This window comes from Netta rufina (genome assembly GCF_964035555.1).
Source record: "Netta rufina genome assembly, chromosome: 1".
Lineage (NCBI taxonomy): Eukaryota > Metazoa > Chordata > Aves > Anseriformes > Anatidae > Netta > Netta rufina.
The window spans coordinates 152,947,001-152,963,015 of record NC_140123.1 but is presented as its reverse complement, the minus strand read 5'-3'; the positions used below and the strand labels follow the sequence as shown (position 1 = coordinate 152,963,015).

The 16,015-nt window shown below is 52.7% G+C and overlaps 1 protein-coding gene across 3 annotated transcripts; it reads right to left on the bottom strand.

The window, feature by feature from the left end:
* Window positions 1–394: 394 nt before the first annotated feature.
* GTPBP1 (GTP binding protein 1) lies at window positions 395–15,214 on the bottom strand. 3 transcript variants are annotated; one of them, XR_014618592.1, is made up of 14 exons: window positions 14,999–15,214; window positions 11,998–12,109; window positions 10,037–10,217; window positions 8,678–9,026; window positions 8,114–8,237; window positions 6,095–6,209; window positions 5,495–5,639; window positions 5,171–5,353; window positions 4,586–4,721; window positions 3,833–4,011; window positions 3,201–3,398; window positions 2,574–2,615; window positions 2,125–2,391; window positions 395–2,003 (listed from the first exon to the last, which is right to left on the bottom strand). XR_014618592.1 is itself a non-coding variant. In XM_084289792.1 (13 exons), exons 1-13 carry the CDS (start codon window positions 15,197–15,199, stop codon window positions 2,296–2,298), a joined length of 2,061 nt encoding a protein of 686 aa, XP_084145918.1. In that variant the 5' UTR covers window positions 15,200–15,214; the 3' UTR covers window positions 395–2,295. The 3 variants fall into 3 exon arrangements, 2 of the variants coding, with proteins under 2 accessions (XP_084145918.1, XP_084145919.1); XM_084289792.1 differs by having other exon boundaries at window positions 395–2,391; XM_084289793.1 differs by lacking the exon at window positions 2,574–2,615 and having other exon boundaries at window positions 395–2,391.
* Window positions 15,215–16,015: the final 801 nt, after the last annotated feature.

Genomic DNA, 16,015 nt, shown 5'->3' with positions numbered 1-16,015 from the left:
GCTGAGCTGGGCGCTTGTTGTGCTTCCCTGCAGCTGCCCGAGCAGCAGGGAGCAGAGGCAGGCGCACACCAAGGCCACCTCAGGGCCTCAAACTGCCCCGGGGGATAAATGGGGAACGGGACGGGGTTGAAGGGCTGGGGATGAAGACAGGCAGAGGGCAGAGCACAGCTCCAGCAGCACCTCCAGGAGCCAGGGCTGTCTCCAAGCCACACTCACCTGTGTGCCAAAAGGGCCGTGTAGAGCAGAAGCCTTGGTGAACCTGAGATCAAGCAAAGAAAGCAGGAAAAGGCCAACACCAAGCCCTGGCGGGTCCTACAGCACAGAGCCACAGGGAGCGTGGCTCCGCGAGCGGCTCTTTTCCGGAGGGACAAAAAGCGACAAGACCGAAACGAACTCGGAACAAACCTTCTTTAAAATTTATTTTATAGATCACGCCAGCCCGAGTGATCTTTGAATGCTGGTCACAAAAAAAAGAGAGATCGCACCGCCTCCTTCGCCTGAACTGAAGCCAACCCTCTTCCAGTCTCGGCAGTCTCCTTCGTGTGGAGCACAAGGAATGGAGGAAGAGAAAACCGCCGGGGAACCCCCCCCCCAGCTCCCCTGGGGAGCGGAGGGCGGTGAAATCAGATGCAGTTTGATGCCGCCACAGGGCCGGGACAGAAAGGCAAGGGGCCCTCGCGTGCCCTTGCTTAGCCACACTTCACACCCCCTCACAATGCGGGTGCTATTGGTGTCGTAGCCGCCTATGGTTCCCCCCTCTCCGGGAGAGCGCTGGTGTTTAGGCACGTAGCTTGGAAGGGACTGTCTGTCTGACCTCCCCGCTGCCACCCCTGCTCAGGCTGCCAGTCTCTAAGGCAAAGTACGCTCGGCTCCGCTCCCAATCCCTCACCTCCGAGGCTTTTGGAGCGCTGGTAAGACCAAATCCGCCCTGGAGAAGCTCACGCGCTCCCACCGCGTAACTCCTGTCCTCCGGGGAGCCGAGCGGAGAGGCAGGGTCGGAGGAAAAGAAATCGGAACAAACGGGGAGTCGTTCAAATCACACAGCCCGGGGTTAAAAATCATGATGCTGCTAATTCATTGCGTCCTCCCAGGGCCTTCCTGAAGCCAGGATTCACCACGTCAAAAAGAAAGTCAGAAAAATTACCACGTGCTTCCGAACCTGAAAGCACTTCTGTACGTTTGCTGCGAATTCATCGCGGCCCTCTCGGCCAAAGAGGGCAGAAGACAATCCCAATCACCTCCGTTGTGGCAAAGTTTTGGGCCAGTGACTTCTAAAAAAAAAAAAACGTTTGGGAAATCCCGGAGTAAAGAAAATCAAGGGGAGGTGAGGTTTGCCTGGTGTCTCTGTTCCCGAGGTACGTTCCCACCCGTGCTCTCTGCCCGTCGAGGTGAGAAGGTTCTTTCTCTGGCTCAGGGGACGGACCGAGCGTTCCTGCACGATGTTCTTAATACTGCTGACTGAGCTGCCACAGCCTGGAGAGGCAAGTTGAGAAGTGCTCCAAAACGCACCGAGCAGATGGGAAGGGGAACAGGACGGGCAAACCACACCGCCCGTTTAATTCTGGCCCTAATTAAAATCTTCACTGCTACTAACGTATTTGAGGAGGAGATTTTTTTGTATGGGATTCCTCAACCTAAGATCAAGAACTGATTTTCAAATTGCTCCCCCCTTAGACCTCCAACTAACGCATTTTCTTACCCTCATCTCCTTCAAAAAGTCACTACAACGTGAAATTAAACCCGCTGACAAATAGCTTTAGAGGGGGGAGAACCCAGAAACCTATCTGGCACGTGGCCGCAGCGGGGAGGAACCAACACCATAGGGAGCCACCCTAAACAATGTTGTTTTAACCTCTGCAAGTCCGAAATTTCAGGTGTTTGACAGCCCCTGGGCCTGAGACAGCGTGTGGGAGAGAGCAGCAGGTCCTGGAGACAGAAGGGGGTGAGGGAGGAGGGAGGCAGCTAACTGGCTCTTCTTGCTTCTATCCAGAGTCTCCTCTCATCTTCATGCACACAAAATATAATAAAAACTAATAAGAATAAAAACTAAGCCCATGATGTACAAAAATGTGTCGACAGGGGGGAGGAGGAAGGTGTCAGTTACTCAGTTCTGTGTCTCATCACCTTCATTAGCTTATAAGTTATGCTCCTCGCCGTCCTTTCCTCTGGGGAGGAGGGAAGATTCTTCTGCAGCCGATCAGCTGGGATGGATTTTGGTTGAAGCTGCTCTGGATCTTTTGGATAAGAACTGAAGGGAAGGGGAGGAATTCCTCAGCAGCAGGAGGAGCAGGAAATTCAGCAGCCACTGGCAGGAGTCACGCAGGCTCCCTGAGACTTCACTTTATGGCGCTGACCTCCACGGCGCCGTCCTCCTCCTCCTCCAGCTTTGGACTGCAAAACAAGAAGAGGCGCCTCAGTGTGCAGAAATATCAGCACAGCCAGAGTTCAACACACAGCCAGACCCTGGGGTGGAAGCTGTGACTGATCTGAACCCCCCTCCCAGCCTTCTCTTGCTACCGTGACCCCAAATCCAGCCGGCAAACCCAGGGTTCTCTTTTCAAGCAGCCAGATACCTTATTGCCCTCACGGACGTGGGGCTCTTCATCCAGAGCAGGCTGAGGGGAAGCAGCAAGGAGAGAGAGAGAAAGATAAGCAAGAGCAAAAGCAACGCGGACTCTCAGGGGAAGGGACAAAAATGAAGCTAGGAGGAGCCTTTCTTATAACCACGATGACTCCACGGCAAAGACAAGGAGGAGATGAGGGCTCAGGAAGGAACAACAAGTGTCTGTGCAGGGAAGAACCTCTGCCAGCAGCCCTCTTTCAGCAGCCAGCACGGCTCAAGAGGCTGAGACCTGACCAATGGCAACTACAACAGTTAAAAGGAAGAATGCTGACCCACTGTCTTGACACTTTCAGTTTCGGGAGCTTTTGTTTTCTAGATAAGTACAGTAAAAGGAAATCCACGCGATGAAGCTGATAAATAGCTGCCCAAAGCTCGCAGTTAATGGAATTTCCGTTCCTTTCACACGAGAACAGGGGGGTGTCCTCAGACAAGCTGAGATGGGAAGTCTTAACCGACAAAACTTGGCCTCATCTGTCTAGAAATGAAAGGCCTTTCCTTCTCCTTGGCCAACTTTCCTTCTCCTGAGGTCCAACCTGAACTGCAGACAGCTACCAGAGATGCTCTTTCCCTCACTCACCGATGGCTGCAGGGCAGTGGGTGTCGGCGGTGCCGCGGCTGTCGAGGGGGCTTCGTCCCCTGCCGGTGGGCCCCCAGCTGCCATCCCAAGCGGGGGAACACCCTCCTCTCGTTTCGTCACAGCTCCCTTCTTTGTCGACTGCATCTTGATCTGCTGGGGCTTGGAGTTCATCGGCGAGTTATTGGTGGTCTGGAGTAACTGCGCGGTTACAAAGGGAGAGGGCAAAAGCAACGGTAAAACAGCCAGGCCCACCTGGCAGGGCTCGGTGGTGCTTTTTAACAGCCTCTGGACAGCCGACACCGACGTCCATCGGCAGAAGAACGCAGGCAGCAGCTGTTCAAAGCAACCCTGAGTTGCCCTCAAGAACCCCTACGGGATTTAAAGTGGCTCTGAGCTATCAAAGACCAGGTCTTAAAAGTCAGAGGCATCTGGGTCACCCCCTACCTTCTCCTTCCCTCATTTGCACCAGCCAAGACCCACCAGAGAGCAAAGCACGCCGGTCAGCTGCAACCCGTGGCAGGGCTGAAGGACGGGCTGCTCCCTCCATTCTCCCGCTGGCTTCTCAGTGCTAAAAGCAGCTAATGGGCAAAAATTAAAAAAAAAAAAAAAAAGCTGGACTCTTCAGCCTTTACCTTAGTGATGGTACCCACAGCTTTGGTGCGGCCTTCCCGGAAGACCAGCCGCTGGTCTATATGCAAGTACTCCGGGGTTTTGATGAAGCGAAAGTGCACCGTGGCTTTGTCCCCCGTCCGCAGGCAGTCCTTGTCCATGCTGAGGATCGTGGCCGTCTGACGGATGCTGCCGCAATGCACTGCGGGTGGAATGCACAAAGGCTGTCAGCAGCCGGTGCCGTTAGCGGAATGAGCTTCAGGCAGACATCTAAGGCGGCTCTTGCGACTTTACAGCTAACGGTGCAGTGTTTGAAGTGTAAAAATCGACTGCCTGAACCACAGACTACACGGGTCAGGCTTTGTTCGGTCCTCCAAAAGGAAATACACACAAGCTACAACAGTTACCTGCAAACGGAGACTTTTCTGGAGCCCCCTTACCAGAATCCTACACACCAAGAGGCTGAGCTAGACGGCAGGACCCGAAACGAGTCTCTCTGCACTGGAAGCTTAAGAATCTTTCCACTGTGGAAATGTGGCTCGGGCGGGCTATAAGTACACTCAGAGCCCCAAATCTCCTTTTTACCTATTTCTCCTCACTCCTTTTCTCTGTAGAATTCCTCCCCTCTCTCTCACGGACTGCTGGGACCATTAAAACAAGCACCATGGCTTACATTCAGCTTGACAGAGCCATCGGGAGCGAAAAGACCTTTGCCTAGAGCGGACGTAAAGTATTACTGCTGGGAAACAAAGAGGAGACACCGCCGTGACACATACCCATGGCCTGGTACCGCGGGCTGATGGTGGTGGGGTGATGGAGCACCAGAATCTCTGCTTCAAACTCCCAGGACGCTTGTGGATTCAGGCGGGGTGACACCATTACCATCCCTTTCCGGATGGAAGAACGCTTGATCTGAAAAGCAGTGACACAGAAAAGCTTTAGCGTGATCCTCCAGGGAAGAAAATCTGCTTCTCTGGCTGACTGCATCCAGCAGGATCCTGAGGGATTTCGCAGATCCTAACTCATGGCCACCAAAAGGCAAAGCCATAGCTGTTTAGCAGGAAGCAACAACGATACGCAAAGGCTGCAAAAATCTAGTTCAGCTGGAATTTGGACACTCCTGCTGCTGCAGCACAGACTTTCCTGGCTTTGTTACACATCTCCAGTGCTATTCCTCCTTAGCCTGGGTCTCGCTGCTCTTACCTGGCACCTGTTCGGCGGAACAACCAGGACACGGGACCCACAGGGGTTCTATGGGATTTTACCGTGCTGTGAAATGAGGTAGCTGAGGTTTGCAGAAGCAGACCGATAGCAGCAGAAGGGCAGCTCCTGCTCTGGGGGTGCAGGGCAGCTCTTCTCACCTTTTTCAAGGCGAAGGAGGCAGTCTGGCCTCCCCGCACTTCTTTGACCGGCATTCTCTTGCGGTGGATGGACTTGACAGCGATAGGGAGGAAGTTGCCAAGAGGATCGGGCCCCAGCAGCAGGGTGTCATTCAGCTTGATTAGGCCTCTCAGGGTCGTCCCAGACACAACCGTTCCTACACCCTGTACCCAAAAGGAAGAAACAGCAGGCAGGTTTACTCAACTACACTAGCAGGTGAGCTCTGGAACATCCCCCTCTCTAAGGAAGATGCCCTCTTCAACCTAAAACACAGGGGAAAATTCCTAAAATGCCAGGGCCCTTACCGGGACAGAGTAAGTATCGTCTATCTGGAATTCTGCTGGTTCTTCTTCCCTGTAACTGGTCCGTGGAGACAAGAGATTGAGAAACATCTTCAGCAAATCTAGGTTCTCCCCAGTGACGTTTGAAATCTGGAAAATCGGGCACATCCTGTAAAGGAAAATGGATGAAAACGGAGTCAGTTCGCTTCCCTGCCTGGGATTCCACGTGTAGGAAGACATCCAAAAATCTTGGGCTGCATTCAATGGACAGTGCTAGGAAGGGAGAGCCTGGCAAGCAGTCGGATGCACAACACCCCACGTCTGAAACCCTGCAGCATTGTCTCTGTCTTCTAATGACAGTCGGGAAAAGGTGTAAGGTTCCGGGACTGAAGGAAACTGAGCATGCCCTGCCATCTTCTGCAGGCTGCCCAGCAGCAGCCTCTCCTTTCTGCCTCAGAGGGGAACACAAGCAGGTCCAGCTCAGAACACACTCTCGGGGAATCGACACACCACATGGCAAATACAACCTGAACACAGCTAGACAATGGGGCTCTCTCTCTGAATCTTCTCACCCAGTCTCCAAATAGGACCGAAAGAGAAACGGCTCTCCTCTGCTCCCGTTACCTCTCTGAGCTGAAGTTGGAGGCTGTTACAATGACATCATCCTTGCTCTGAACCAGCACGGGGATCTTCCTGCACCCTGGGGACTTCAGCAGTCGCTGTAACAGCTTCAGGGTTTCTTAAAGGGTGAAACGAATATTGTTAGGGCAGCAGCTCCCGCCTTTACAAATCGCTTTTGTTCGGTTTCCCGAAGGGAGACTGGTACTCTTGCCACAAACAGACAGGAGGAGATGGCTGAAGGTGTGTGAGTGCCACTACGAGTTTGCTGCAGCCAAGGTGGGACTTAGGAGCCATTCCAGCTTCCATTTCATGCCGGCTGCCAAGCGACACAGTACAGGAACAGACACACACGTTTGCAGCGACAAGTGCGATGCTATGAAGTTTTACAGCTGCCTGTTAAATAGCTTTAAGGAGTTACAAAATATTTCCCCTTCCTACAAAGGATTCCTCACATTGAATTCAATCAATGAAAGTCGTCAGCACTCGGGAACTGGAATATTTGAGAATACGTGGATTAGAAATCAATTTTGACCCAACAAACCTCAAAACACTTTGGCTGGCAATCAACCTGCTGTAGGTTAGAGAAGAATGAGGAGGGTAAAGATCATCATCATAGGCTAGGGGGGTGCAGGGGGACCAGATCCAGAAGTAACTGTTTTGGGATAAATCTCCCGGCTCCCAACTTTGATCTCCTGCCTGTTTTTAATTTATTTTTTTAAGCCTCGTATCTGACACCCAGCAGGGGTGCACCAGCATCAGTCTTTTGCAAAGCGCCTTACAACACGAGGTGAAGAAAAAAAAAAGCTAACAATGGTTTAAAAGAGCAAATCATTTGCATTCTGCAATTGTCATCCAATTAGATGGGTTTTGTGCACAAATGATTGCCTATGGGAGAGTAATGTTTTGGGTACAAACACAAACACTTAATCATGCCATCTGCTCTTCACAGATACGTCGGAGCCAAATCTTGTGACTATTTAATTTAAACAGAACATGACACAGGAGCGGCTTCTCCCAAGAGAAGCTCTTCTCACCGAGCCAAGCATTCTCCTTCCTCCCCAGTTACTGTGTTATGGTCAGGCCTTTCGTTTATTTGCCGAATCTCTGTTACAGAGATATTCGGGTTACCTTTTGATCGCATGCTTCTGTTTACCTGTAAAACATTCAGCATTTTTACAGAAATGAACTAACTACGGACGGTACTGGGAACACCCAATTTCCCAATCCTCAAGACTGCTTATCAAAAAAAAGCATCACTCCAATTAACCACAGCATGTTCCCGAAGGCGTGAGAAACACATGGAGAGAATGTTAAAGGTGAGAGCTGGTCACAACCTGAAAAAACGTGAAGCACAGGTTAAAGGGCCATTGCTGGGGTCAGACGTGCTGTTTTAACAGCTGCTGAGCATGGAAGTTGCTAGCCTCTGCTGCTCATTGCCATCCCTCCCCTGTGTCTGCTCCAGTCCTGCTACCACAACTCATGCAGCTGCTTTGAACCATGATCTGGTTACGTGCTGGTTGGTTGTGAGGACACAGGAAGGAGCTGCTGCAGTTATGGCAGCAGAGCAGAGGAGTGCTCAGGTGAGCAGGATGTACCCGGGAGCTGCCCTTTCGACTAGCTGCTGCCAGAGAATGAGTCTGACCGCAGCTAGAGATCACGATCAAACTGCGGGCCGGAAGGAAGGCAGATTCCCAGCCTTTCCCTCCAGGTTTAAATTCCTACAGAGAAAGCAAAACCACTTCTCCCCCTAGGGTTAAAGAAAATCATACAGCAAATACTTTTTTTTGTTGTTGTTGCCCAGGTGAGCCCCCCCAGCCTGGGTAACTTTGAAATGCTGACTACAAGCGACCTGCCTTGCAGAACAGGCCAGGGGAAGTAGGGATAGATTTCTGGAAGGTGTTTAAGATGCAGTCAAACCCAGACAAGGCAGCTTTCCTCCAGCAACGACTCCTCAACCCAAACGGAGGACAAGAGCACACACAGAGGTAGGGAACACGCCTGGAGAGAGCTGGGAAGATTCACCTTGTAGGATGTTGGCAGGGCACATGTCGATCTTGGTCACCACAACAAAGACGGGAACGTTGAGTGCAAGGGCCAGGCCCAAGTGCTCCTTGGTCATCCCTACAATGCCAGCATTGCTGCCAACCTACAGCGGGGAGACAAACACCCTGATGTCAGCGTTCCTCCTGCAGGGAGCTGGGCTACAGAGAAGGTCTTGCATCAGACAGGCAGCAGGCTGTGATTAGGTTGCCGATGTGTCACTGGGACTGTACGAGCAGCCCCAGCTCACTTCAAATGCTCACAGACACTGAGAACTCATTCCTCCAGTTCTAACCAGGTGTTCTGGAGTCTCAAAACCTTTCAATTTTCAAGAATTGTGCATCTTGGACCTCTGTGACTGCCTGTCCTGGGTCACTTTGCCTCAGAATCCTGGCTAAAACCCCCACTGGCTGCTGCTCTCCACCCCTGGCAGACGCCGCCTCCCTCCACAACCCACAAGGGCCTCGCAGTAGGAAAAAAGTTGAGGCTGCACAGCTGTGAACAGCGCCCTTCGTGCTGCTACCGTGTATTTTTCTTGCTACCTACCATCAGCATGCAGAAGTCGGGTAAATGTCCGGTCATGCCGAAGACGGTGGTCTTCAGGTACTTTTCATGGCCAGCCAGGTCAATGAAAGTAATGACCTTGGTGGATTTCTCGCAGATTTTTGTCCACTCCAAGCTGCCGCCGTGGCTGTCGGGCTTGTTCACCACGTTGCCCTCGCTGTCGAAGCCCAGGATGTCGTTGCCCACGCTGCTGGTGCGGCCCGACTCGATCTCGTGCTTGTGGCGGAAGAGCTTTTGCCGAGCGAAGCCTCGGCCATTGTCGAGTTCACCGTGGGTCAGGACACCCAGCAACGTGCTCTTCCCCGCATCCACGTTGCCAACCACTGCTACCCTGGAAGGGAGAGGAAAAAGGAGCCTGGTAAAACCTGAGAGCTGAAGAAAAAGAGACAGAGAAACAAAAAAAAAACAAACGCCACTGCTGCTGTAAATAATTAGATTTTTCTCCCTAAGCTGCAAATAGAAATTTGAAAATGTGAGAGCCTCACAAACAGAGCGGAGATTAGTTAGTTAATGGGATAACCGGGATGTGGAAGACTGCAGAGAAATGTTACTGGTGCTCGCAACACAGAGAGCTGAATCCAGATTTGCTTGGTGCTAGACAGAGCCTCTCTTCCAACTCCCATTCTCTGCAATCAAATAGGCACGCTGGCCCAATTCAAAAAGAAAAGTCTAAATCCCGGTTTGGGCTAGAATCCCTCTGCCTTTTTTGTACTTTTCACGCTGCACCAGGTGCCAGGGAGAGCACGGAAATTGAGATTGCTGTAGGAAAGGGTTTTCCCCTAAAAGGTTTGTGTTGTTTGAGCTTCGCCGTTTCTGGGAACAACAATCTCCTGCCTCTGATAAAGGTGACAAGCATGGCTGTTGGCAGATGTTGGAAATCCGTCCCCATCCAAGTCTGGGCAGGCTCTCGAGCCAAATTACACAAGCTATTAGATGTCCATTAGAAGGTGACTTGAATCATCACAGTCTTGGAGCAGAATGGAAACATTAATCAAAAGTTCTGTATTCTAGCAGCGCGCGCATACGCACACACGCAGACACGTGCACACGTGGCTCCCTGCTGGGATTCAAGCACACAAAAGACCCCTAAACCACGGAGCTGTCACCCAAACAACAGCCCTCAGCTAACCAGAGGCGAACCTTCATAGCTCGTGCACAAAACAGAGAGCAACAGCACCAAAAAGATTTCGTTAGCAAGGAGGGGTCAAGCTCAGCTCCCTTTGTTGGGCAGCTGCAACGCCCAGGCTGGAGTCAGCGTTGCTGGCTCAGCACCGCAGCCTGCTCACGGGGTAAAAATGTGGCTGGGCTGCTGCCTAACCCTGTACCCGCCCGGCTCCTCACCTGACCTCCAGGAAGTCGTTGTCACCAACGCGTTTCCGAACGAGGTAGTCCCGCACCTTGCCCCCCGCCTCCTGGTGCTCCCGCAGGAGGATGACGTCCGCCTCGATCTGCTCCGCCATGCTCTTCAACGTGGCGTAGGACGCTTCCATGTCTGCCTCGCTCAGGCCGTACTCGGTCCCATCTAGTTGTGGGGTTGAGGAGACAAAGGACAGTCAGTGAGAACCGCCCCGCAAGAGGCAGCAGCAATTCCATTCCGCCCAGGACTTTCACACCCATCAGGATCCACATGCGGACCGGAGACATCAGCCACGTAAACAGAACAAACGTCCTTTGTCGGGGAGAAAAAGGGATGGTCTTCACGTTAAGCCTTAAAAAATGTTACAAAAACACCCTCTTTCACCTTATTTACTCTCATTATAAACAAAAACTGAAGAGATTGGCCAGAAAAATGTATTTCTAATTCCCTCACTTCACGAGCTGAAGGTAATTTGCGTGCATTTCCCTCAGCCTGACAGAAAATCTCTTCTCACGTTACAATAGAGGAAAAACCATAAACAAAAGGAAAGCTGCGACTGAAATATCCCCACGGTTAACCAGCAAAATGTGGAAGCAATTTAAACTATCGGCTTACTTCATGAAAGCCACATCCCAAGTCCACTTTTTCTGCAAATCTGGCCCGTGCAGCAATTCCTTTAGCCCCCACACGCTCCAGTTAAAACAATGGCCTTGGCCTGCCTCGCTGCCTGCAGCCTGGCACTCCAAAGAAATGCTGACACGAGCACGAGGCCAGGAAAAACAAGGAGGCACTCTTGCCTCTGAGCAGCCCACCCAAGCAAAGAGGGGAGAGCCAGTGAAAGCCAGGGGGCTTTTTTTTTTTTTTTTTTTTCCTAGCCACGTGAAAGGCCACCAGAGCTCGTGGCTGTTTCCCTGCGCGCCAGGTGCTCAGAAGGTGCAGAGATCTCAGGCCCGAGTCTCCTCTGTGGATAAAAAGAGAGAAAAACCAAAACCAAACAAAGACAGAGAGGTGGAGAGACACGTAGCACCTGGATGACCAACACCACTGCTGTGTAATCATTTATATTCACAGCTGACTCACCAGTCGGTGAGCAGTGACTGCAGCCTGCACGAACTGATCAGCATTTTAACTATGATCAGAATCATAAACATTCAAAATGAATGAGAAAGTGGAAGATATATATATATATATTTTTTTTCTATTAGATGCTGTTTCCAATAGCCTCAATCCCCAGCAAAGATCCCCACCTCCCTCAACTATATGGTGGCCTGAAATGAAACGAGAAGTCGGAGAGGAAATCTCAATTTCAAAGCCGGGCCGTGCTCAGTGGCCTGTTATCAGCACGGGATGCAAATATGCCACTTGTGAACAGGAGCAAAAAGGCAAGCTGTGCTAAACTGCTAAAATCTGCAAAGGCAAATAAACGACTGCGGTCACACCCTGGTAAAGGTGACATCAAAAAGCTTCACGCTGAGAGAAGGAAAACCTTCCTCTCCGCGGCACGTGCTTACAAGGCAAGTCAGCAGCACGTATTTTGGCCATCTGAAGCATCCCCAACATAGCCCCGTGGGGTGAAAATATTATTTACAATGGAGAAGTGACCAGAACGAGACACAACACGGCCTTCATCAGACATCGAGGAAGTCATTCTTAAAATTGGCATTACGTTATTTATACCCTTCATCTTCTGCTGTTGTTCCCAGATGATTTATGCCTCGTTTCCAAAAAAAAAGACCGGGATGATTTTATACAAAACGTTCCTAAGACAGTTGCTGGTGGGGTTAAAAATGAAAAAAAGTCCCACATGTTCTTTACAGAGGTTTCCAAGTTATTCTGGAGAAGTCAGCACTACTTTCAGCAGTAATCATTAGATGAACCAGGCTGTCCTTATATAATTTTCCTGTTTTTTTTTTTTTTGTTGTTTTCCTGAGTTGGCTGCACTCACCTGATCCCTGCCCAATGACATAGATGGTCTCCCCGCAGCCCTCGTCGATCCTCTCTGACATCTGCCGGAGCAAACTGTCGTACTGCTCTGAAGTCGGGCTCACCATCACCAGCTGGAAAAGAGATGAAACACCCAACGTGATGTCAAAGCCAGCTCCAGTTGTAGGGCCAACCAACCGGCGTGCTTTGCTGAAAGAGGAGGGGTCTTTCCCAAGGACCCCTTTCTGGTATTGCGTTTTTCAAGACCAGCTTCACCGACAACTATTTCCTCGTGACGCTGCACAAGGTTATTTGTCCAAGCTCGGACTTCGTTTACACTGGAAAATTTATGTTTTGCAAGCCAGCAGCTGCGTTCCCAACAAGCTTTGACTGCAGTTACTGCAACAGCCACAACTTCCTTCACCCTTCCCTACCGCGCACAAAGAGAAGGAAAAAGCGGACTGAAAGAAAGGAAAATGAAGATAAGGAAGTGCTTTGGGAAGGGTTTTTCCCAGAACATCTTTGCGCGTAGCACCGCTTCTGGCAAAGAAGAACTCGTGTGGAGGCCTCCACGGAGCGGCCACATCGGTGGGGTGGCAGACACGTTCCAAAATCACCCCAGGAAGACGCATTTCCCTCCAGGCCAGTCTGAAATCGGTGCTAAATGTTCCCAAAGCACGTGGCTTATGGCAGTTCACGATGGTTCCATGTGAAGCCTGTCCAACATTCTCTCCTAAACCCACCTGTGCTCAACCTAAACGTGCACTCACGCAGGAACTACCTCTGCCACCTACTGCTACGTAGGTGCTGAAGGGTTTTTTTATTAGTTAGAGTGTAGGAGAACCCCAAATCCCCTAACCAAAGCAGCTTTCAAAACCGTAGCAGTGCATGCACCTGGGAAAACGGAGCACGGATAGCAAGTGCTGATCAGATGGCTTAAGGCAGCCAAAGCAACGCGTCCCTGAAACATTAATGGTCACTCAGAATGTGTCTGCGAGGGGCAGGGAGCTGAGAGGCAACCGCCCTCCTGTGCCTGCTCGGGTGCATGCCCTACCTACGGCTTTGAACTACCTGGCACGGTTTGCAAAGCGCTCTGATCTGCAAATCCACGTAGTCCTCCTCTTTTGTGCGGCGATGAATTGAGTTTTGCTTTTATCAGTCGTTTGTTCTGGTGTTTGCTTGTTTTTTTCTTCTCTTAGAGGAGACCACGGGATGCACGTGTACTGAGAGGAGAATCAGAGGCTGGATCAGGGCAGAACGGAGGGCTGTGCGTTTACACGCAGGGCTCGTTTTGCCTCATGAGCTCTTTCAGGAACTCCTGGAAGCACAGCAGGCAGGCTCACTGCTCAGCGGTCGGGGTCCCAGGAACATCTATCAATCAGGCTGTTACATTAATAAGAATCAATAAAATAACAGAGGGGCCATCAGCGGAGAGGCCACTAGCTTCCGTTTCTTCAAATTTCAGCACTAGCTTCATTTTTCAGCTATTTCGGATGCTTCAGCCACGCGTTGACCCAAGCATCAGGGGACGTTTCAGTCGATCGGTTCACTGCAGCCTTTCTCCACGGTCACTGCAAGACTTTATTTGCTGTGTTGAAGATCTCTTTAGCTAGCTTCCCGGATAGCTGGAGCCTGTTCTTTGCAAACTCCTTGTGAGAGAGAAGCCCTCCATCTTGGCTTCTGCGCTTTTTTCTTTTCCTTGGACTACGTATTCTCATTTTTCAGAGGTTTTCACCGCGTCAAAATTTTTCACTTCCCTTCTTTCAACTTTGCCAGGCATCGAGCAGTTAACGGTAGGAGTCCTGCGGGTCCAGGACTTCAGAATTCCTATAGGGCAAAAAAAGGACCAACCGGTTATTGTTTTATTTTCGCAACAACAGAAAAATAAAAAAACTTTTTTCTAGTTTGAGAGTATGTTTTTGTGCTGACGAATGGAACTGCTCGCTTGATCAACCGACAAGGTGTTAGGTGTTTGGCAACAGAACCCCAAATGTTCTCCTCTAAGAGCACGCCTTATAATGAGCGCGTTGGGCTCAGCGGGAGGACTGGGGGAAAAGCCTGCAACACAGTGGCAAGGTGGCTCAGACCTGGACGGAAAGCTAGCATATGAACTGATGGCAGGGAGAGTCACTGTTTTAAGCAGGAAGTGGCAAGCAGCAATTAACTGGGAAGACGGAGAAAATGGGGGGGTGGAAGGGGAGAGACCAAGTTAGCTGCTGCCCGTGGGGCTGCTGTTTTGAGCACACAGCAGGGGGCTCATCTGGGGAGATGGGGCAGAGCTTGGTCTTAGCGCTCATCCAAGATGGGGATGAATCAAAGTTTTAGGGAAAAGACAGCGCATATACACTGCTGTACAGAAAAATAAATGGTAATAAAGGCAAAATAAATAAATAAATAAATAAATATTTATATACTTACCTATTGCTTCCACGATGCCTGCAGATTTTTAGGAACGGAAGACTGGCTGTCAATACAAATGGAGGCAGGGGGAGACAGGCTTTCTTCTCTCTTTGTCAGAGCTGTGCTCGGGTTCCTGCCTGTCCAGGCTCAGTGACAGCCCTCAGCGTCCTTCTGTGCCCTCTTCTGCATCACCCGCACCGAAGACAAAGCACAGGTGGGTACCGGCGTCCTGCATCAAAACCTCGTCCAGCTCATTAAGACACGAGCAGGCGGCCCAACAGGTTGTGACGAGGAAGTAAAGCGCAAAAGTAAGACAACACGGCACCGCGCTGGGTCATGCCCTTGGAGAGAAAGGTACAAAGCCTCACACACCACGATTTATTCGGTTCTGAGGGTGAGGAAACACAAAGCTTTGGAATGGAAGCGGACAGAGGAGGGATGGGGGGATAACACAAGCGAGCTGCGGCTGGATTTGGGTGGTGGAAGCACGGGGGGGACCGACAGAGCGGGAGAAGCCACTGGGACCCCCGGGGGGCCGAGCCGAGCCCTCCTCCCCCTCCTCCCCCCTCAGCCCGGCCCTGAGGGGCGCTGAGGCGAGGCGGCCGCCCCCCGCCGGGGCCTACCTTACTGGTCAGGTCGACGTCGGGCTCGCCGTTGAGCCCCTCGCCGTCCTCAGCGTCGAAGGAGGAGGCGCGGAGGGGCAGAGCGGCGGCGGCGGCCGACAGCCGGGGCCCCCCTGCCGGGGAGCCGGGCTCCGGGGCGAAGATGCAGGCCGGCACCGGGGAGCCCCCCAGCGGGGAGCGGCTCCGCTCCGCCGCCGCCATCTTGCCTGCCCCGGCCCTCCGCCCGCCGCTGGCTCCGCCCACCCCGGAGGGAGGCAGCCAATGGGAGGTCGCGATTAGCGCGTTGCCATGGCAACGGGGGCGGGGCTGTGAGGGCGGGGCGGAGGGGCCCAATGGGAGAGGCGGTGTAGGTTCGGGTGGGTGGCTGGGGGGGGTGGCCCCGGCGGCGCGGCGCGCGCGACGTGTCGGGGGCTGTGCGCCCAATGGGAGGGCCGGGCGTGCTGACGAGCAGCGCGCGGAGCCAATCGCAGGGGTAAGGCTCGGGTGGAGGGGCGGGGCTAAGCCACTACCACAGATGGGCAGCGCCCACCTTGGTGGGCGGGCACTCTCTCGGAGGAACCAATAAGAAAGAGGAGCTCTTTAACAGGCAGACACACCGACCAATGGCATAGCGAAGGCGCGCGCCGGGGGTCTGTGGGGGCTGTACAAGCTCCTGAGGCGCGGCGCGCATGCCCAGTGGGGAGGGGAGGTCGGGGCCGAGCGGCGGCTTCGTCCCCCCCGTCCCGCTGCCGGCCCTAACGGTCTTTAACGGCCCTAACGGCTCCTCCCTGAGGGGCGATGCAGGGCGGCGGCTGAGCCTTCCCTGGCGACCCCCGCCGCCCCCCTGGTCCCCTCTCGTCGCCCTGAGGAGCCTCGGCCCGCCCTGCCGCCGTGCTCCCCCCCCGGGGCCTGCTGCGGGCGCGGCGGGCGATGGAAGAGAAGGAGCGGAGCACCCAGCTGCCGCCCGCCCGGGGCTGAGGGCTCCGCCCGTGAAGGGTCGCACGCGAACGGCGCTGCTGGGCCTCGGGGGGGGGCGGG